Source organism: Python bivittatus, unplaced genomic scaffold (assembly GCF_059951505.1).
Source record: "Python bivittatus isolate LINGU-HERP-01145 unplaced genomic scaffold, Pbiv_v1 ctg000080_np1212, whole genome shotgun sequence".
NCBI lineage: Eukaryota > Metazoa > Chordata > Lepidosauria > Squamata > Pythonidae > Python > Python bivittatus.
Window position 1 is genome coordinate 54,651,823 of NW_028277035.1, and position 22,437 is coordinate 54,674,259.

General features: G+C 37.5%; 1 protein-coding gene across 1 annotated transcript in view; it reads left to right on the forward strand.

Annotated features, from left to right (window-relative positions):
- SYN2 (synapsin II) overlaps nucleotides 1-22,437 on the forward strand; it is a 143,873-nt gene that overhangs the window by 120,457 nt on the left and 979 nt on the right. The window contains exons 10-12 of the mRNA XM_088134116.1: nucleotides 1,488-1,637; nucleotides 12,990-13,050; nucleotides 18,481-18,724. Coding sequence (XP_087990242.1) covers nucleotides 1,488-1,637; nucleotides 12,990-13,050; nucleotides 18,481-18,724 — 455 coding nt within the window. The remainder of the gene's footprint in view (nucleotides 1-1,487; nucleotides 1,638-12,989; nucleotides 13,051-18,480; nucleotides 18,725-22,437) is intronic.

A 22,437-nucleotide genomic window follows, 5' to 3' on the forward strand; every position in this document is an offset into this window, starting at 1 on the left:
GATAAGAAATAATTATATCCTACTCAAAATTCTTGATTAAAATCATGTAGTAAATGTATGGCTTACTACAATAATACATATACACTGCAATATTACGTAATGTGGTTTTCATCAACCTTGAGAAAATGCAGCTGTTTATCTTTTATCTGTTTTTCATTTGTGGTAGAGGCAACAAAGTATATAGTAGATTCCTGGTCTGATGGTTAGCCTGGTAGCTCACTACTTTCTAATTTCAACTCTATCATTCAACTATGATTCAACCACTGAAATGATGTATCTTGTACTAGTTCCTATGAGGCTTCTTTGCCACATTAAAGCTCCATTCCAAAAGGATGATTTCATCAGTCAAGATCATTTATCCAATATGTTTTTAGGTTTTACAAATTGTACAGAAGGGATATACAGTATATTACAGAGCAAAGTGAGATATTTTTGTTGGCAAGACAAACAATAGTTCATAGAAATTAGTAATCTTTCCCATAACTCATCCAGCATGAAACTGGTTCTAAATAGAAATAACTAGATTTAATATTGCAAGGAAATATCTTACATTATTGAAAATGCAAACTTAGTATTGACAAAAGTTGATTTTAAGGAGAATATTTTTAGGAAGCCAAGAGCTAAAGCAAATAATGTTCCCTGTGAATTGGTAAGAGAAAAGCTGCTTCTCATGGCCATTGAATAAATCTCAGTTTTCATAATCTGCATGAATAAGGAGTCTTCATGTTTCTTAATACAGTTCACTGTGCAGACAAAGCTATTTGTGCCAGTATAGTTCAGACAGACTCCTAGAATAAAGCCAAGGTACGTTTAGCTTTAGAATAGTTTCTAAAGTTTTTAAATTATTGCCACAAATGTTTTAGATATCCATTTCCCAGGTTGCTTTTTATCAAGTGTTTTGCAGGAATGTAAACATTTGATTTGACCGTGCCTAGAATTATGGGCTTCCATTCTTCAGAACTCCTCAAGCACACAGTGGAAACATGGTAACCTGTGGACAAGGTCTGAAGCCACGTTAGTGCAAATCCATGGATTGTATATGTTGGATGCACAGCTAATGCATACGATTTGCATTTCAAAGAGGAGTTGTTGCAGGAGCATTAGTAGTATTAGTTCTGCAAACCTCAACTTTCTGCGTGTCTTGATGCAGTCATCAAGCCACTGGTATACGCACACTCCAGTCTGACAAGTACATTTACCAAGCTAGAACTATCAAGTTTTAATATATTACAGTTCAAGTTTCTGCTCGTAAAAAATAAACCAAAGCATTCCTTTTCAACTTTTCTAATAACCATAAATGCCCAAGGTTTCAATAAGGAGAATTTTTAAACTCCTAAAGAAATATTTTGTACAGTCCTTTATTTTTAACTGTATCCTCCATTCATCCTCCATTTATCCACTATGGATAAATGATAATCATAGTGGTGTGTGACACAGCACTAAAAGTTACTATCTTTCTCTACCTAACCAGCTTTTATATCTCCTAGGTTATGGATTCTGCAATGCCTTTGATTGGTGAGCATCAGGTTGAAGACAAACAGCTTATAATTGAGCTTGTCATAAGCAGAATGAACCAACTTTTGTCTAAAACACCTATACCATCTCCTCAGAAACCAACTGCTACTCAGCAGCCTCAGGTAAGGAATGCTGACTCATGTCTAGCCACACAAAAAGAATTTTAGTAGAAAATATCAGGAACATTCAGAATATTTTGAATTGGGATATGATGTGGATAATTCCTTGGATAACATTTCAAATATTGTGTGTTTAGAATATCCAAATAGAGTTCAATAGAAAGTAAAGCAGTAACATTAAAAGTAAATTTTCAGGATACAGTATGTATCTGTTGTTAGTTAACTAGGACAGTTTAACCCTATAGTCATCTCTTATTTGCTTTCTGCTCATTTTCTTCTCAAAGCTTGATGGTATATACATCCTATTTTATGTAGCTGTAGTAGTATATATGTTTATGTCTATGTAGTTTTCTATTTTTTTTTAAATAAATATTTACTGGCTATGCTTTTTGTCTTCCCCAGGCCTGAAACAATTTTAATTGACAATATACATTATAACATTAGAATTAAGCATATAGTAACATCTCAGTACATTCATATCGTCAAGTTAAAGTTAAACTTTCATATCTTCAAAGTTAAACATTCCTAGCTGTTGATGATTTCAGTTCATGACATAAAACCTGACCAGAAGATCATAATTGGCAAGGGGGTTCATGTTGAGTTGTCATTTATTCAGAAGTTCAACAGAAGAAAGAGATGTTTATCCATAAGTAATATACATGTCTGACATGCTACAGTGGAAGCATGCCCTTAGGTCATGAACCTGAATTCAGTTTTGGGTGGGCGACATTATTTTCTTTAGGGAGAAATACTTAGTACGTTTTAAATAATATAAATTCACTGTACCTTACTGGAGTAATTCTGCCTTGCATTCTCCCAAACTAACCAATAGGCATATTTATTTATTTATTTATTCATCAAATTTATATGGCCACCCATCTCATGAAAAAGTGACTGGCAGCATACAATAAAACTATAAATCAGTTAATATATAAAAAACAATTATTATTCAGAAAAAAATTAAAAATCACAATTAAAGGCTAAGAGAGGGCAGCAAATGTCAGTACATTTCTCAGTACCTCGCCAGTCCCTTGGGGCCCCCAGGCCTGATGGCATAACCAAGTTTTTAAGGACTTCTGGAAAATCAACAGGGATGGAGCCAGCCTCACTTTGGGGGGGAGGATGTTCTATAAGGCGGGCACCATGGCAGAGAAGGCCCACCTCCTGGGCCCTGCCAAGTATCCGTAGCAGATGGGACCGGTGGCATGCCTCTTCTGCCGGATCTGATGGGGTGGGCAGATATAATCAAGGAGAGGCAGTCCCTCAAATAATATTAGTATATTACTGAATGCCAATGATGCAGTAATTCTGCCCTTGACTCCTGTGGGTCTTAGAAGAGCGTTGGGATCACTCACCGATTACAGCAATGAGGAGACATTAACAATAAACTTTACCAAAACCAAAACCCTTACCTTCTCCAAATGGCCAAAACAATGAATCTGGAAGTTAGGTGGACACATCACTGAGCCGGTAAAGACCTTTAAATATTATGGAGTAGTTTTTCAAGCTTCTGGAAGCTGAAATGCTCATTTAGATCAAGTATCACAAAATGCACAAAGATCAGCATCAGCCATTGAAGCTTATTATTTCACCCAAGAAGCACAGCTTATAACTGCTGCAGTTACGTTGCTGGCAGCTAAAGCTCAAGCACAATTATTACTCAGGGCACAACATGGCAACTCTAGATAAAGTCCAAACTAAATTTTTAAGAAATGTCTTCCAGGTTACTCGTTGTATCCCAAATGTGGTACTGCGGGAAGCAGAAGTCAGTAAACTTTAATCCAGTCAGTAAACTTGAATATCTTTACTTACCAGCTGAAACTCTCCATAACCTTGTAGGACTGGTCCACCTAATACAGCAGATAATTTCAAATGGAAAAAGTGATCCAAAGGAAATTGAGTCATTATGGTTTTTCCAGTAATGCTATTTTACCATTAGGGCCAGATCAAACTAAATTAGCTTTAAGACAAAGGATTTTAATTCTAGAAGGTCAAATAGAAACTGCTGCCCTTCCAAGGGATATATATTTATAAATAGGCAAATTTCAGCTCCCAACCCAGCTTCATACCTATACCAAATTTCTACTCCTAAATTAGGAGAGCTTTAGCCTGCTTTAATGCCCTCCCCACAGCTGTTTTGGAAGGGAAAATGTAAGAGAATTACTTTTTAAGCATGATATTAAGCTTAATAAAGCCACCCAGAGTCCCCCATTGTGGGGAGATGGGCGGGGAAAAGTCTATTAAATAAATACATAAATAAAATAAAATATTGTCTCTATGGCATGGTCCGATAGAAACCATGGCCCATGTTCTTCTTCATTGCCAGTTTTATAAGGAACTTGTCACCAGCTGATTATTTCTCTCTTAATTAAGTTTCCAGGGCATTCCAATAATTTCTATTTACATTATCATTTAGGGGATTGAGATAATTCTGTCTCTTTAAGAGTAGCAAAATCTTCTTACATTATGTTTAAACTCCACCCACAAATGTCTAATAACAATCACTGACACAGGTGCTATTTCCTCTTTTTTTCTTTTTAATATTATTTTACTCTGTATATGCTGGTCCATAACTGTAATAAAGATGTCTTGCTGTATTTTCTTAATGCATTCTAAAGTTCTTGAAGACATAGACCCCTCTGAAGATTTAACACTTGAGAATTCTGCTGTAGTTCAAAGTGATTGGATTCTAAATCATGCAACTCAGCTAGTTCTGTGGATATGTGATCCAGTTTTCTAAGGATGAGCTCAAACAAACAACTGAAAAATAGAGTGCATTCACAGTGACTGTCAAGCCATGGAAAGGGACATATGTGATGAGAGACAAGATTCTAAGATAAACAAAAAGTCTACATTTTGGGTGGTGGGAAGAATCCATAGCAGATAAGGTATCTGAAAACAGGTTCATAATGCACCACAAATTGGCCTGTTCTTCAGAAAGAATGACTGGATTGATGTCCCTCCGGTTTATTGGTCTACCACTTGAAAGAAAGTATAAAAGGCATTCAGTCTTACAGCCACATACAGTGGAAAATCTGTTATAACTAAATTACTTCATAAAAGGAGGTAAAAAGAATAGCCACATGAACCAAAATGCAGACTGTATTTGTTTTGTTAAAATGTTTTCACATCTAGACCAAAATAGGCTATCTTTGTCAATGGCTGTTCTTCATAATCAATCGTTTGTACATTTATATTGCATTTGCAGATTATACTGAGAAAAAAATTGAATGCATATTTCATTTTATTCATTTATTTTATTATATTTATTATTTTATTCATAAAGAGGTAAATCCCTATTCAGTTTGCCAACACTGTACGTATTTTGTGCATTTTTAATAGAGTTTTCACTGCAGAAAAAGAGGGGAAGAATGAAGACTGAGAATCATATTTTGAATTTCCCTTAAAACTGAAGTGAAAATTCACTCAAATTACAGAAATTGTATTTTTGATCAGTTTTCCTCACAAACTACCTAGGGTGAAGACTATTTAATCACCGAAAGCATACATGCAAGAAGATATTAATATTTTAGAAAAGATAAGTGGGCTTTTAAGTGTTTAGAAATCTAAAATATATGTAATGCTTGAAAAATAGCCATTATTAACCACTTTTAATTAACAAGCACGGTGAAAGAATTACGTGTATAATTAGTCAATGGCAACAACCCTGTAATTTTATCAATTACCCTGTAAATAAATCAATTAATGTATGTTGGGTTTGCTAAAAATTAAAGTCATACAGATATGCTTAATCAACAATAAAAATAATATACTGCATTTACCTGTGGAGAAGCCAGAGCTTTTTCTTAAAACAATTACTTGTGAATTTGCAGGTGGGTGTCATTTTACCTTCACTAATCAGAATAAAAGAAATTGCTGAAAATGAAGGAATTAACGTGAGGTGCAAATAGCTTCAGGCATTCCTGCTGCAAAGCATGTACAATATGCCTTTGAAGATTAGCTACTACTTGGGAGGAGCTGTTTACTTGGTGAATTTAATCTTTGTAATGCCTAAACAGTGTTTCTTTCGTTTTTCTCATTCTTTCCCTTCCCTCATCACTATCTACTTTTGTTCCTCCTTTCCCTTTTTCTCTCCCTTCCTGGTGCAGTTACTTCTTCTTAACCCATTTCTATCCTGTTTCCTCCTGCTGCTTCAGAGAGAGAATGGTTGGTACTGTATATGGAGACAGGGATTAATGAGCGTTTAAGAGCAAACTGAGTAGATTGTAATGCATATCGCACAGGCACTTAAATTTAATAGCTATTAATCAAATATATTGCCTTGGTCCTGCTTTTTTGTTCTTTTGTTCTTTTTCTTTTTTTTACTATGCGACTTCTAGCAGATTTATAGATAGAGACATATATGCAGATGCAAAAACAAACGTGTCATGTTCACACCTTCAGTGGTGGGAGAGGGAATCTCCAGGATTACTGGCAAACTCAGGTTGGCAATATAGGGAAATTGGGCAATGCACACACACAGGAAGAGGCGGCGAATGACAAAACAAGCATTGCACTGTTCCCCCCCTTCCTTCCTTCCTTCCTTCCTTCCTTCCTTCCTTCCTTCCTTCCTTCCTTCCTTCCTTCCTTCCTTCCTTCCTTTCTTTCTTTCATCTATCTATCTATCTATCTATCTATCTATCTATCTATCTATCTATCTATCTATCTATCTATCTATTTTTGCAAGCTAGTTATCCTAACTTTCAAATGAAGACAAATTTAAAAGAATATAAAAATAGATAGTACAGGTAATGGAAGAACCCAATTTAAGCAATAAAATAAGCATTGCACTATGGTGATGCAAACTCTACCCTTTTATTTTGTGTTTTGTGTTGTTGCATGCATGTATGAAAGAGGTGGAGCTGACAGTGTGATGAAAGCATTGGATCCTGTGAAGGCCTCTGCCAAGTTGGAATGAATAGTACTGCATTTTTAGTGAATCCTTAAAATACTGTACTATAGTTGTTCCATCTGTAGGCAGCGGAGGCAGGAAAGGCATATCTGTTATAAATTAGAACTGGTGTTTTCTGTTCATTTATAATACAGTGTGCCTCCTAGACAAATAGTGAAAGATTCATATCAGGTGCACTGCCACATACATGTATTTTTTTCCTAGAGTTGTGCACAGTATTGTTTTGCAAGGAAGCAGCTCAGAGTTTGAACTGAAGGCTGTAATTCACAGATGGTTTACTATACAGTAGCCTTAACGGTACACATTAGGGAAAATGCAACCTGTGGAAGGAAAAAATAAACCCTCTGCTTTTTAGATCATTCTGAAATGTCGAAGTATACAGAATAATGTCTTTAAAATATATGGGGAATTGCAAAATTGCTGAATTTCCATTTTTAAGATCATGCTCAAATTTATAACTTTTGGTCTATTTCTGTCTATACACATACACATACACACACATACATACATACATGTGTGTTTGTGTGTGTGTGTGCACGTGAATGCTCACACACAAACACCCATTAGGAGATTTCACAGTACAATATATAAGACCAAAGAGGCATTAGGACTTTTGTTTTATTCAGTCTGTTTTTCTGTCCAAAATATATCAGGTCAGCATACATGTAATTTACCCCCATCCTCCACTAAGATTATAGCACCATCTTGTGGAAAATGCTCCTCTATAGTAAAAGTTCATTCCTGTTTTTAATGACAACTTGGTACATTGAACAAGGGCTGTAAGGTAAATTTTAATAATACAGCCAAAATGCAGTTAGAAGTATATGATTTTAAACATATACAGTACAGCAATACGTTGGCGATATAAAATTGCTATATGAAGAATTTAGACAGTTGTTTGGAGAACTTGTTTGTTATAAGCAAAGAGTAAGTCATGTTACAACACAATGTCAACCCTTGGAAGTGTCTAACAGGCAAACTATATGAGCCCCTGCCATAGGACCTCAAGATCTACTGCTCTGTCACCACAGCATCATCGTTGGTAGTGCTGCTGCAAGTTTAGCTGCTATTCCTCCATCCTTGCCGCTTCAGCATTTGTATGGTAGAGCTGTGTGATTCAAGGACTATTGAATCCTTATTGGTTTTTGATCATAGAAGGCACAGAGACTAGCCCAAAGGTCCTGCCATCTCTGTTTTGAAAAAGATGAAGAGAAGTAGCACTAAAAACACTGAAAAGCATAAAAACAGATCCAGCTGGAACTAAAAAAGAAATTGTGCAGATTAGGGGCTACGGGGATTACTCATATTATTTTTTCTTGGTTACCTCCCTACATCATTGGGAATGTGCAGGCCACTTTTTAGAGGCCCAGGGCCCTTTGCATTCGTGTTGGGAAATGATGTGAAGGGGCAGAATCCCTCTGGATGACTTCTTCTTTGTGAGGGTCTCATCCTTACAGAGAACTGCTTGGTTGGAGATGATAACAGCATTAAAACAGTTAGTTCCCGAACACAGGGAGACATCACTAAAGTATAAGTGAAGATCACAGATGCAGCAGAATATGCAGACACAATTATCCTCCTTCCTCTCAAAAGCAAAAGCTGTACTGACTATGAGAAAAAATAATAATAAAAATCCACATTAAATCAATACTTGTGTTAGGTGAGCTGAAGGTTTATCAAATGTTTGTAAGCCTTTGAGTTTCTAAGAACTCTTCTCATAGAATATCCAGAAAGAGACGGTATGGTATTTAAGTCATATCTGTATATATATCGTCTTAGATGGAATGTGGGAATGGTTTGCAGATGTCTGATAGGATCCTATCAGGTATAGAACTGGTATTAGGTTGAACAAGTATTCTCCCAAAGCTTGCTGGACAGAAGAAAGAAGGAATTTGCATGGGGAAGATACACAGATCTCTTGCTGGGTGGAAAATTCAGAGAGTTGATATCAGGAGTCCCCCAAGCTTGCAGCCAAAATGAAAGGAACCTTCAGGAATGGGCACCATATAAATAAAATAGAAATGTGTGCCAGTTTGGAATTTGGCAGCAAGTCTTGAACACTATTAGCTGCTCTAGGAGAGTCTGTCTACTCAAAAACGGCTGCTAAGGTGGTGTGATCAGTTCCAAAACAAAATGTCAGGTGACCAGTGAACCATGAGAGCACCAAGAAAAACTTTTGTGGGCACACTAGTGCCCTTAGGCTTCATATTGTGGATCCCAGCTTTATACTTAAAGCTGGAGATTTTTGTATTTGATAAAAATGTATCAGTAGAAGCCAAAATACATTGGAAAAATTACACTGTCGGAGAATACAGGGAGAAACTATTGTTGAACACTAACATGTGGCATTTTCCAAGTCAATGTCTGTTGGTTTCTGTACCAGCAGATGGAGATATTGTTATTTAGCAGTACTTCAATGTTGGCTACTGCTGAATTTTACATTATATAAAAGCACCTTTTCACGATGTTTAGCTCCTCTCAGTTTATATATGAAATTATAGAACAATGATCATCTCAAAGATATGCATTTCAACTGATACATAATTAATTATGTATGATCTCTGCAGACCTGAGAAATGTTTAAAGGTAAAAGCTTCTCTTACCAGGGATGGTTAAGATTGCTGGGGCTACACTGAACATCTTTGTGGAAAGAGTGAGGGCTGCTGTAATGTAGTAATTAAACTGCATTAATGAAGTAATGAATAGTGAAAAATGCATAGGCCCATGTGACATATGTAGGCAAGGCTAGAACTATTGGTTTTTTCTCTGAGTTTGTTTGGATAAACTTTGCAGGGGATGTCTTAGTTTTTTAACTAAGTTAAACCTACTTTAAGTCCTATACCTTTAGGAGCGTTTTTTTTCTCATGTTTTCTGCCTCAAAATTGCAGTAAGCCATGCTGCAGATTTTCAGCATTTATGTTCAGAGAGGCATTGGGGAATACTAAAAGAAAGTTTGAGAGCCTCATTTGATTCTGGAACTTCAGATTTGCCCCCTCCTACTGTAACATAATCTGCGTGCTCAGTACCAGAAGCTCCCTTTGAATTTCCTCTATCTCAAAAACAAAGCAAGTCTTCTAAGGAGAACTATCTGAGGAATACAGAAAACTAGAAGACAAATACATAGCCTTAGTAGCAGTACCTATATTCAAAGATGAAAAGTAAAAAGTCAAGAAAGGTTGCAAAGGAAGTTTGGAAGTGGAAGTTTACCCATGATAGGTCAACAATTAAGAAAGAAAAGGACCTTGACAAATTCATGGTAGCTAGGGATGCCAGTAGCCAGTAGCCAAGTTAGTTTCTTTAAGATGCTGTACTCTTCCAAATGGAAGAGAGGCAATTAAATAGTTTTATTTGTAATTTCAAGTTCCTAAAATACCCAAACCTGGCTGTAGAAAGCTGAAGAAAGTATAGAAAGTTCTTTTTGCCTAAGAATTCACACTTGTGCAGTTGTAATCCTATTAAGCTCCACCCAAAGAATTCTCTCCATTCTTTCCAATGTGCTAACATTCTGTAGTGAATAAGGAGCATATTGGGTACTATTCTCACTGAAACTCAATCCTAGTGTCGTCCAGTGAAGCAGTGCTGGGTGGCTCTATCTTGATTGCAAGCAGTCCCTTCCTTTTACAGATAATTTATAGTGTTTGGGAAGCATGTTTTGTATTGGTCTCCTTCAGTCCTATGGAATGTTCTGCAGCGTAGTAGCAAATTCTGTATGCTCAGTAGCCTCACTGTTGGCCTGGTGGAGAGGCCTTCAGCAAAATCTTATGAGTGTTGGCTTAGCTTCAGGCTATTAGGCAATTCTCCAGCACAGTATATGGGCAGCTCCAGTTGCTGTAATTATCCTGGTATGGTTGATTTTGAGCACAGGATTACAGCTCTTGGTACTTAAGGGGTAGAATGAGCAGAATTATCATATGTTCTGCAGATATCAAGAGTGGATACCAAATGAATAATTATCAACAGGTTGGCTGCATTTAAATGTAATAAATAATCATTTGCCCTCTCAGACTGATTTAGTTCAATTTTATGAGTTATTCTCTAGAGCAACATTGAAGGATAATCTTGCTCATGTCAGTCTGGGCATGCAGGCACAGCATTCAGAAGGTCTCAAAACATGCTGAGCAGGTATAACATCGTTTAAGGATAAAATATGCTAACCTTTTTATGCAAGTTCCTCGGGGTATTTGGGGCAACTGCTGGATCTTCCATGTAACGCAAAAAAAAAATCTCAAGAATGTTTGGGGCACTCAGTTCTAGCAGGGATGTGGTTTATTGTATTTAATCCCTGATTAGATAGTCTTGAAAACTTTTGAGTCCATCTTTATTTTTTATGTCAGGATGTGCTTTGAAGATCTGTGGCTCAGAGCCATAGTTCAGAACCACAATACCACCTATCCTGGAAGCTGAATAAAAGCTTCACTACAAGAACTTTTACCCAGAGGTATTTTGGCCATCCCATATTCCTAATAGATGGCAGAACCTTCTATTATGCGATTTGTAACTAATCAGCAAGAAAGTAGAAAGGTTTTGTCCTATTTTATAAATTCTGTATTCCAAAGGTGCTCCTTTTTGAACCCTTAGAACTCTGTATATCCATAGGATCCAAGTACAGGTAGTCCTCGCTTAACGACTGCCCTGTTTAGCGACTGCTTGAAGTTACAACAGTGCTGAAAAAGTAACTTTACAACCAGTCCTTGCACTTTTGTCACAGCATCCCTGCATTCATGTAATCGAAATTTGGGTGCTTCACAACCAGTGGGCACTTATGACCATTGCAGTGTCCCATGGGCGCATCATCACCATTTGCGCACTTCACAGCTGACTTGTATGTCATTGTAACATATGATAAATTTGTGGTCTTAATGAGAGCATTAAATTTCCTTAGAAGTCTCAGATGAGCTATAGCACACATTTCAAATTAGTGAAATATCGTTTTTAAAATGCCGTTAGTATTTAAGGCTTGGTGACTTGGTTTTAAAGACCCATTCATGTAAGAAAAATGATATTTTCTCTCCTTGAATAAGAGCTACTGTCATTAGAACATGTCACTCCAATTCATCTCTTTTGAGTCACCATATGTCTTGACAGCAAGGAGGGGACATGGCCATGTGATGAGCCTGAAACATGTGCATATTTTGATGGAGATGTGATAAAACAATACTGATACAAGCAGAGAAATGCAGGTACTGTTTAGTGAGCAACAAGTGCATCCGTAGGAAAGTGTGCAAGGGTTATTAAAATTTCAAAATGCTTAAACAAAGATATATTTGAGGAAATGAAGTGAACAGGAAACATGAGCAGTCATACTGGGAAGCCTAATTTAAGGCAAAGGCATTTCCTTTGAAATGGACTATATTAAGCATAGGCCATAGATCTGTTGGTTTGGTACGGATTTTAAACATTGCTTTTTAATCACAGTTCAGGATACTTTGTGGAATATAATTAGACTTTCAGTTATCATCTTTCTGGCAAATTCAGAATCTCCATATCCGACAAATTACGAGTTTTTTTTAAATTGGAAAAAAACTTCTGTTTGTTTAAACTAAGTGATAATGTCAAGCCCAGACATTATCCATGAATGGAGATGTAGCAACAAAGACCAAGCTCTCCTTCCAAGATCAGTGGTACACAGTGGTAACATTCACCAGACAAAAGTAGTAGATTTTCCACACTGCTGCTTACTGTTCCAGTTGCTCTGTGCTAGAGTACTGTTTACAAATATGGCGGACCCTTACTGATTTGTATTGGTCTGAGGGCTACATCATCAACCTTCTGTTCCCCACCAATTACAAAACACTCAGTTTCTGTAGAGATGCTTCTGGAAGTGAGAATAATCGGTCTCTTTTCTACATTTCTACATTTCATATTTTATAGGATATAAATGTATTGAAGTTACTGTGCCTTTTTAATGGGACATTTACAAAATACGTTAAAAATATTGTTTGCTGGATGTTCTTACCCGGAAACAGATATTTAAATTTCTCAGTGCAACAGCTTGTCCACTTCTGCCCTTGTTGTCTCCCTCTTCTCTCACTTGTAATGATGCCTGGTTTCCATTTGTTGAGAAAGGAGCAGATGACAGAACTCCCATTTGCCCTAGGAGAAAAAGGTCCCGTTTGGGACAATAAGAGCTGGGGGGGGGGGCGGGTGCAGGGTAGCAATAGTGTAGCTCTTTCCTTCATGACCACTACAGGGGAGGAAAGGATAATTCCCCCCTTTCTGTGTGCTGCAGTTCCAGTGAAATCTCTGCTTTTTTGCCTCTCCTATCACTGTGCTTCCTAATGATACACCAAGAGTCCTTTCTACTCTGGCCCTCAGGGAAGGTTTGTCCTGGTAAGAAGAGGCCAGTTCTAACAGCCAAAGGAATATTTCCCAGTCTACCCCCACACGTACCCCAGCTTCTAGCCCTCTTACGCTCTCATCTGTGTCCTTTTTCTCTTTTGCAGAGTGGGTCGGCTAAGGAGCCAGAATCAAATAAAGTCCCATCCCAGCGACCACCTCCTCAAGGTTGTTTACAATACATTCTCGACTGTAATGGCATTGCAGTAGGACCAAAACAAGTCCAGGCGACTTAAATTTTTGAAATTTAAAACAGGGGTTAAAGCCAAAAGAAAAAAAGAAAGAAATCAACAATACCAGTTGTTTGTGCAATTTTTCCATTGTTTCACTGCTGACCTGGACTGTGTTTTTTCTATGCAGTGTCAAATATATTGTCTGGTTGTTTATCTGTTTGTGTTGTAATGCTTACTTATGTTTCTCTGTATAACTTGTGATTCAGGGCTGTTGTCAACAGTGTACAAGAATTGTGCCTCTACTAAGTCAGTGAGACTGTATATTATGGATGGTTAGACAGTATTTTTGAAGTATTCTATATTGTGGGTAAAAAAAGACTAACCAACCCTGGCTGAGATATAATACTTTTGCTTAACTCTGCGAGTATGTGTGCTACATTTGATTTTGGTTTGTTTTTTTTTAGTGCATGATTAATGAAAAGTGATTCTAATAGTTGAAAAGTCTCATTTAGTAATATGTTAAATGAGGCATTTTCTTTTTATAATTTTATAAAGATTGTTTAATTTTGAGTTAATACATATACATAAGATGAAAAACTAGTATTTTTATTTTAATTTTTACATACAAAATATGAAAGAATTATTTCCAGGAATGCATAAATAACTTCTATTTTCAGTGTAGACTTTTTAGGGAAAAATCTGTATCTATTAGCTTCAGTGCTACAAAATCAGGCCATGTATGTGCAATATTGATTCAAATTTGATATTGAATGTATTTAAGTTCAATAGGAGAGTTTCTTTGGTGGTTATGAAGTAGCCATCCGGTTTTTTACCAAACTAAAGCAAGCGTTTACCAGAATTACCTTATCTACATAATTCAGGTAAGCTACAGTTCTTTAACTAAGGAAGTCAGCAAAAAAAAAAAGAAGAAGAAGAAGAAGCCTTCTGTGATTAATCAGCACCTTTCTTTCTAAATATTATGCTATCCTCCCTTTTTCAGGGTTTTTTTAAATGTAATTCATGGACTCAGTGTGTTGCTATGTCATTCTGTATTTATCACGATTGTGGCCAAGCAATTAGGATACAGTAAAATGCAGCTATGATCCAATCTAGCATTTTAAGCTTAAACAGCTGAGTAGGCAAAATGTTAGTGGATCCATGGGTTCCCCATTAAGAGTCAAAAGGCTTCACCATAGAATGTCATACGGGGGACTCAAGGGTATGTAAATAATAAAACAAGGGCACCTGACTGGGGGCGGGCGGGGGGGAGGGTGTACTTTTGCCAAACTTTCTTATAGCCATAATTGCTTATGACTGTCACAACACCAGTGGCTGTGTGCATAACCTTACAAGCAATATCCAGGCAGGCAGTTAAGCTGTTACAGAAAAAAATATCCCGTAGTCATTCAGATGCACCTCTTAAGCATTCTGTAGAAGTGAGGGAAGGGATTATTTTGTCAATTAAGACTAATAATAAGGTAAATAGTAGTCCCTAGGTTAATACAAATAAGTACATTTTCTTTTGAGACAATGCAACGGTCTGATTTTTTTCCCCTTGCAAATGCTAGTAGCAAAAATATAGCTAAGTTAACTTTTTTTTTTAATTCAAGACGTGAGAATTACACATTGTTTTTAATGGCAGTTTTGATGTTTACTGCGCATGCTGTTTCTCCCTGCTCATTTTTAGTCTATGAACAAGTCTGTTCTGTTTGTGTGGCCATTGTTTCTGGTAATGATCTTTTGATGACCACACTGAGGGGACTGGCTATATAGGAGGAGTGCATTCCCTTCACATCAGGTTCATTGTCTTCCTCACCTCCAGATCTTAATCCAAGAGAACAAAGACAGCATTCCATTCTGGAGTGAAAAAATGAACCTGCCAACTGAATGCCATTAATATCAAGCCATGAATGTTCTTTTGCATGAAGTAGTTTGAGTAATTAAAGATGCTTTTGTGCATTGTTTATGGGCTCTCTCTGTGTGTATGAAGTGTGTATGTGTGCAGACCACAGATAAAAGATTTGCATCTTAGCAAAATATCCGTGCATTTTATGCAGATAGTCTCAGAAGGACACGCACTAGTTGCTGGCTCATCAGCAAAGAAGCAAGCCACTATGTTTACCTGCATGCTAGCATGCTTAAGTGCAATATTGTGGGAAATTGGGAAATGGTATTTTACAGTGTAGGGTTAATGTCTGGGGGGGGGGGATTTGTTTGTTTGTTTGTTTTCCCTTTTTTTATTTCTGTCAAAGCTGCTACTATTCTTCTATTATTATTATTATTATTATTATTATTATTATTATTATTATTATTATTACTGCCTTTTTGTACCAAACCAATGCAAGAAAGCGAGCAAATGCTAAAGTGTGATTGCAGTATATATTTTGTGAAATACTTGTACAGCTTAATGTGCAATAAAAAAGTTACATCCGTCTTCAGTGTAGTTTCTAGCACACGATTTCCCCAAGGGAAAAAATATTTTATACTCAGCAAAGAATATTTAAGCAAGTAAAGTATGGACTTTTTAGCCTAAAAAATGCAGCTCAAATTCAGAATCTCTCAATCTGCTATAAACTGAATCTGAAGCTCTTGACCATATTTAGTTAAACACATCAACCCTGTTCACGTGGCATGTAGTTAATAACATGATGGGCTGGGATCACTTCTGCATCTACCTGTGACTAGCATAAATTCAGTGATGGTTATGAACAGGCATTTACGCATATAACTTTTGGCAGGGTCCCAGGTCACACATACAGTGTGAACACATGTAGAGCTTGGTTGTTTTCTTGGAGATGTTTCGTGACCCCGCTAGGTAACTTCTTCAGTGTCTAGCTGAGTAACGAAACATCTGCAAGAAAACAACCAAGCTCAGAGAACCCCAAGGGCTCCACATGTAGCGTTCTTCACAGGCTCTATTGAAGAAATGTAAATTAGGAACAGGAATAGTTGTAATCCTTCCTCTTCCACACATTTTGCTATTGCATGAACAAGGGTATATAACTAGCTGTGGTGTTTTAAGAAATGCACCAAGAACAAATTGTGGCCAAGTTTCCAACATGTGGAAAGTTAGGTAAAAACCTGTTTTGTTATTATGAAGAATGTAAATATCATTAGAACTTTTCTGAAATAAGTGCATTTATGCATCCAGTTTAGAAGAGAAAATACAAATTCTCACACAGCAATTTATTTTAAAAAATAGTGTTTCTGTGCCTCATATTTTTAAATGGTCACTATTGAAAGCATGGTATCAATTTTGCTTCATCTGCATAATCCTACCTCATTGATTCTCTTAATTAGCTAAATAGACCTAATGTGTATTTGGCCTTTATTCAGAGGAATGGAGGTTTTAGACATTTTGGCATGAAAGAGAAAAAGATTTTGCAAGACCTCCGAATTCTTCATAGACCTTCTAGTTGAGAGTACACATGTACAGTATCCCTGTTATTAACAAAGTCACAGGGTGCTGAAGGAGTGTTTTGGGAATGTATTTTTCATCTTGAAACTATCAACCTTGAGGGGTGATGCAGCATCATTCTAACGGACTGATAATCAGCTGAGTTGATTTCACAAATTAAAGTCTGTGACATTTGCCCACGTTATACCAAGTGGGAAAATACATTATATATGAATGTCTGTAAAGTGCAAAAATAGTAGCCTTTCCCTATCCAGACTATTGCATACACTCTGTAGCATGCATGGATTTTTTTCCATGAATGGGCCTAGCCATCACTTCATTAAAGATGTCAGTCCTTAGCTTGCATCTCTCTGTATGCCCAGACCTCTCTCCACCCTCTGAACTAAATGGAGAAGCAAAGGCTGGGATCAAAGTCTCTAAGAAGGTTTGCATGATGCTCTTACAGAGGCCTAGGATGTTTTCATGTCATATCACAGATTAAAATTTTTATGTGGTGGGGGAAGTCCTCAAGAAAAACAATTCTAAAACCCTTCGGACTCACATAATTAATTTCAAGAGACTGAATTTGGGCTAAAGAACTCTGTGATAGCAGTGCTGGTAGAGTACTGTGTTCTGATACAGTTCTGAAGGCAAGTTATTCTAAGCAAGCATTTGCTGGAATGATACATTTTAAGATCAAGCATCAGAGATTTAAATGCAGCCTCTTTGGATCCAATTGTCAGACCCTTCAATCTCCGCTAAGACTCCATAGGTCCCAGTCCAAGTTGACTGCCTTAGCTTGGATACAGATTTGACGGTAGTGAAATCCATTGTGTTCATAGTTGATAGAAGTAGAACAGCCATACACTAAGGAAGATGGGGGGTTTTCACTGGAAAAAAACCACCAACTGCAGCTGAATCTACAACTCAGTCTTGATTAGCTGTCGCTTACAAAATATGGAGCTGCTTCAGGGATGATGTTGCAAGGCCCGAGTATGTTAATTGCTTAGTAGTTGGCTCAAGTAGGTGCCTGTTTTATGTTTTTCACAGTAGGGCATTTTTAAAACATAACAGCCCCCTCCCCCATTTAAGGCAAAATAAAAAAGGCAACTAACTTGAACTAATATTGTTAATAAACCACAGTGCTGTGATATATAGATATCCAAAACAATCAGATTCCTTCTAGTTGTTAACTTCCACTGTGTTCAGTCTGTAATGGAGCAATCTGGGAAATGTCTTACTTATCAGGAACCTGAGAACTGAAATGGAGAAATGCTATAATTAATGCAGCTTAGTCTGGCCCAGCCTTATCCAACCTGATACCTTCCAGATGCAGTGGACATCAACTCCCATCATTCCTCTCAGTGTGACAATGTTACCTGGGGGGTGATAGGAATTATAGTTCAGTACATCTGTCTGGCATCAGTTTAAGGGTGTGTAAATTATCTCCCAGCCTCTCTTGCCATCAGCCATAAAAATTTCTGCTGTCACAAGCTGACATCCAGTGCTATTAAGGACCCTTAGGCTGCCCCTCTCTGACTTAGATAATTATTACAGGTAGTCCTCATTTAGCGACTGTCTTGTTTAGTGACCATTTGCAGTTACAACAGTGATGAAAAAGTAACTTTGCAACCAATCCTTGCGTTTATTACCTTGACAGGTCTGTAAAGGAAAGGAAAGCTGAAGTAAGATCATAAGCACAGTTGTGGTTTCACTTAGCAACCGCTTTGCTTAACGACCGAGTTGCCAGTCTCAATTGTGGTCGCTAAACGAAGACTACCTATATTTTGTCAATTCCCTAAAAAGAACAGATGCAATTACTAAAGCAGTGAATTTTCAAAGGCTGTTTTAGTGTGGACGTGAAGGTTTGCAATTTATATTTATGTAGAATTGTAATTCATGATCATGATAACCAAATATTCTAACCCCACTAAACTTTTCTGGTGCCAGGTTGATATTAAGTGTTGGTTGTAAGAGCTACTACAAAATTACTGATGCATTATGAAGTTTTTCTTGTGCTGAACCTAGGGGGCCCAGTGCAACCCCAAGGAATGCAATCCCAAAGCCAGGAGCCATTGCAACCACCACAAGGGTTCCCTCCGGGGCATTCAGCAAAGCCCTCCGGTTCTCTGCCTCCACGTCCACCTGGCCCTGCAACTCAGCCACCACGTGCCCAGGCCTCAGGCCCTTCAAGTGCCGGGCCTCCAGCAGACACGAAGACTGAGCCCTCGCCAGCCTCGGCCCAGAAGCCTCAGTCACATCCTCAACTGAAGTAAGGCCTTCTTGTCGTTTTCTCCTCTTGTTTTGTAATGCTTCTCTTGCCAAGAGAGGTTTCAGTGCAACATAGGCAGATAAAGGGGTAGAAAACTCCTTTCTCTTTGTGACAGTTTTGTATCCGTTTCACCTGGAACAGAAATTTTTTGAACAAAGACATCTCCAAATCTGCCGAAAAAGCAAATTTCATGGAATAAGTGTAGGTTTGAGTTTGTGTCGTCCTCTCCTTCTTTCCATTACTTCAAAAGGCATTGATCACCTTTGGTTGTGCTGTCTATAAAAGAGAGAGAAAGCCTTATCTACTTAAACTTTTAACCTTGCAGCCGCTCAGACAAGAAAGATTGGAAAAACCATGGAATGTTTTCCTGTCAAAAGATGTTTTCCACTAAGGCTATAGGTAGATAGACATTCATTCATTAAGCATCTATTCCGTTCTGTGAATCAGAGTTCAGACAGTGAGTCCAAGTCCGTTAGCGGTAGAGCTCATTTTCATATTCTATACTTGGTTTGTTAGGTGCAATCTATTCTAACGGTAGCCTTTGATTTTAATTTTTGTTGAATTCACCATTTTAAAGCATGGCTGAAGATGGCTATTTGCTTATTTACATATAATCTGAGTCTTTTGTCTGCTTTGAAGGTTAATATACCACATTCCATTTCTGTTTCAAATATTCAAATTCCTTTGAACGTAGTTTCTCTACCCAAGAGTAGACTGCTTAACTATTTAGAGGTAGAAAGAGTTCCTGCTGCCTTCATTATCAAAATGCATGTCAGTAGCAAGGAATGGTAATATGCCAGAATATTTGCAAAAACTTTGTCTGATAGTTTACAGACTTAAACTTTATAATAATGCTTACATAATTCACTTTTTTTGTGAAGGTGACAGAAGGTAGATCACAAAAAAGAATATATATTTTTAAAAAATACAGCACAGACAGATGTGATAAAACAATAAATCCTAAATGGCTGTAACTATGTACCATTTAGTTCCGCGTCTAAAAGAAAGATTCAGATTACTATTCATTTTTATTATTTCGACCATATACTTTTCCTGGAAGAGGTAGAAATGTAAAACTCATTTAATTTAAAATAAACTAAATGAGTCAGTTTGGGATACTGGTGAAGGTTTTGGATTAGACGAAATCCACCCTCAGCCACAGAAGCTCAACAGGTGACTTTGGGCCAATCATTCTCACTCAGCCCAACCTACCTCACAGGGTTGTTGTTGAGGGGCAGTTAGGAAGTGGGAGCATGATGTATGGCACCTTAAGCTCATGTACAAAAGGTGGGATATAAATCTAGTAAATAAATAAATAAACTGGAAAATAGCAAGGGAAGAAATATTGCCTCCTGCTGCTCTCATGCAGGTCTCCGTCTCCAGTTATTTTTTTAAAATGTAACACGTGTTCAGGGATCTCCCATATTTCTCTCCCTGTTAATGACTGTAGACAAAATGGCTTAGGTGCCTAAAGTTAACTTTTAGAAGTTTACGAAAAGAACATTTCCCGTGCTCTCATCCCTCAGGAGCTTGTAGACGATACCACATCTCACCCCACGCAGATTCGGAGGTGCACTGAAAAATAACACTGACCAGAAATATATGCTTAGGTGTGTTTCCATACTATACTATATGCGGAGGTATAAATCTGTCTTCCCCAACATGGTGCTTCAAGATATATTGAACTTCAGTTCATTGCACCACTTTGAGAACTTTGCTATAGATGCATACTGTACTAAAAGATTCACCTGCTGTATGCCTTGCTGCACACATCAAAACTATATGGACATATGCAATGAAAACTTCAGTTCAATATATGCAAGGTAAGGCTTTCATTAGCTCCAAATGTATGGCTGTATAATCATAGGAAAATGAAAGTATAATAATTAAACGGACTAAATACTTCTGAATGCTAATAGTGACTTTTTTGTAGAGCTGTATAAAAGACTTGCTCATTCCATGAGCAGAGCTGACTTCCTCAAAGCATTAAAGAGGTCATATCCTTCAGAAAGCTGTGCTGGGAGCTTCCCCAGCTGTCTGCACTCCTTTGTGCCCACATAGACACTTCATTTCACTGAGAGTCCCACAGCTCACCCATTGAAGTGTGTTGTGTGTGCGTGCAGGGAAGATATTTGGAGCAGTCTTCTGGAGGGCCTGGCTGTATTAATGTTTTGAGGAGAGGCACTTTGCTCATGCAGTGTTTGTTGGACAGCCCTAATATTTTGTTGCCCTCTTTCTTGGCACTTTTATTAAGAACTATAAGAAGCAGACCTTGGCTGATCTCAAAAAAGCTTAGCAAGGTTGGACCTAGTTAGTACTTAGATAGGAGACCAGAAAAAACTCTCAGGGTTATGGACCAGAACAGAAAGTTGAAAAACATATTCTGGAAGAAGTCAGTGATGAACAGAAAACAACATGGAAACATGTATGTAGTCACCTGCAGTTGAGCTCAACTTAGGGAGACTTTGCCTTCCCTTTTATTCAAATCTAACTTTTCTTTCCAGTTTGCTGCTTATTCCAGTCCTAAACAATTGGGCCAGATTAATGTTTATATAAATGTTAGTGGATCATCATGATCTGTGATGCTGCCCTTTTAAGTGACATTAGCGTGGCCTGTCCAAACCAATTTTTCCTAGCACGGGACTTCTTAGGGCTATTCCTTAACATTTGAAAGCTATATGCACATAGTTTTAAAGCATCCTGGATGGCTCAGATCTCAAGTTACAGATTTATTCTAATTCACATTTCGATTCCCCCCGCCTCCAAATCTTACAAAGAAAAAAAAAAGCATAACCAAATTGCCAATGGGATTAACTGTACTCAGTGACTGAGGCATAAACGTGCCTTGCATTCTCACCCACGTGCTCTGGCTTAACATGTGCATGCAGGTTACTAGCCTGTGCATAAATATTTAATTAAGCCATTTATGTTTTATTTTCTAATCAAGTAAAGAACTGTTTTATCTTTCCACCCTCTCCCTTCAGTGACCAACCCAGGTACAGTGAAAATGAAAGACTGTACACACATATAATACTGCTTGCTCTGATTTTCTGGAAAAGGTGTACACTGAAAGTGATTGGTTTGGGATAAAGCCTACCATAAAAAGCACAAAATGGTACAATTTTCCTTTTTTTAAGAGAAACATATTTAGAATGTATAAGATTTTAAAAAATGAATAGAATTTACTACCATTCAACTATTTGCTTCCTTCCATTCAGCCCACTCCTACTTTCCCTGTATTTATTTATTTATTTATTTACTTACTTACTTACTTACTTACTTACTTACTTACTATTAATTCAATGTTATATGCCACCCATCTCAATCATATGACTCTGGGCAGCTAACAGGGAATAAAACCAAGATCAAAATATCATAACAAAACAATAAATAACAATGATAGGAGCCAAGATAAAGCCAAACAACACAATCAACACAACCACAATATGAGCTCAACCACACACCCCAGGCTCAACAATAGAACCAGGTCTTTAGTGCCTTACAGCATTGAGGCACGTCTAATCGCCGGCTGGCCCCATGACAGAAAAGGCTGTCCTCCAGAAGTGGAGAGACTTCTGAGTTTAGATATGCTTTGCCTCGGACATTTGTTTTGTTTCTCAAGTCAAGACTAACAATTGTGCACATCTGTTCAAACAGTGACGTCTGGGTATTGCCAGTTGTATGTCCTGCTCCTATTATATGTAATCCTAAAT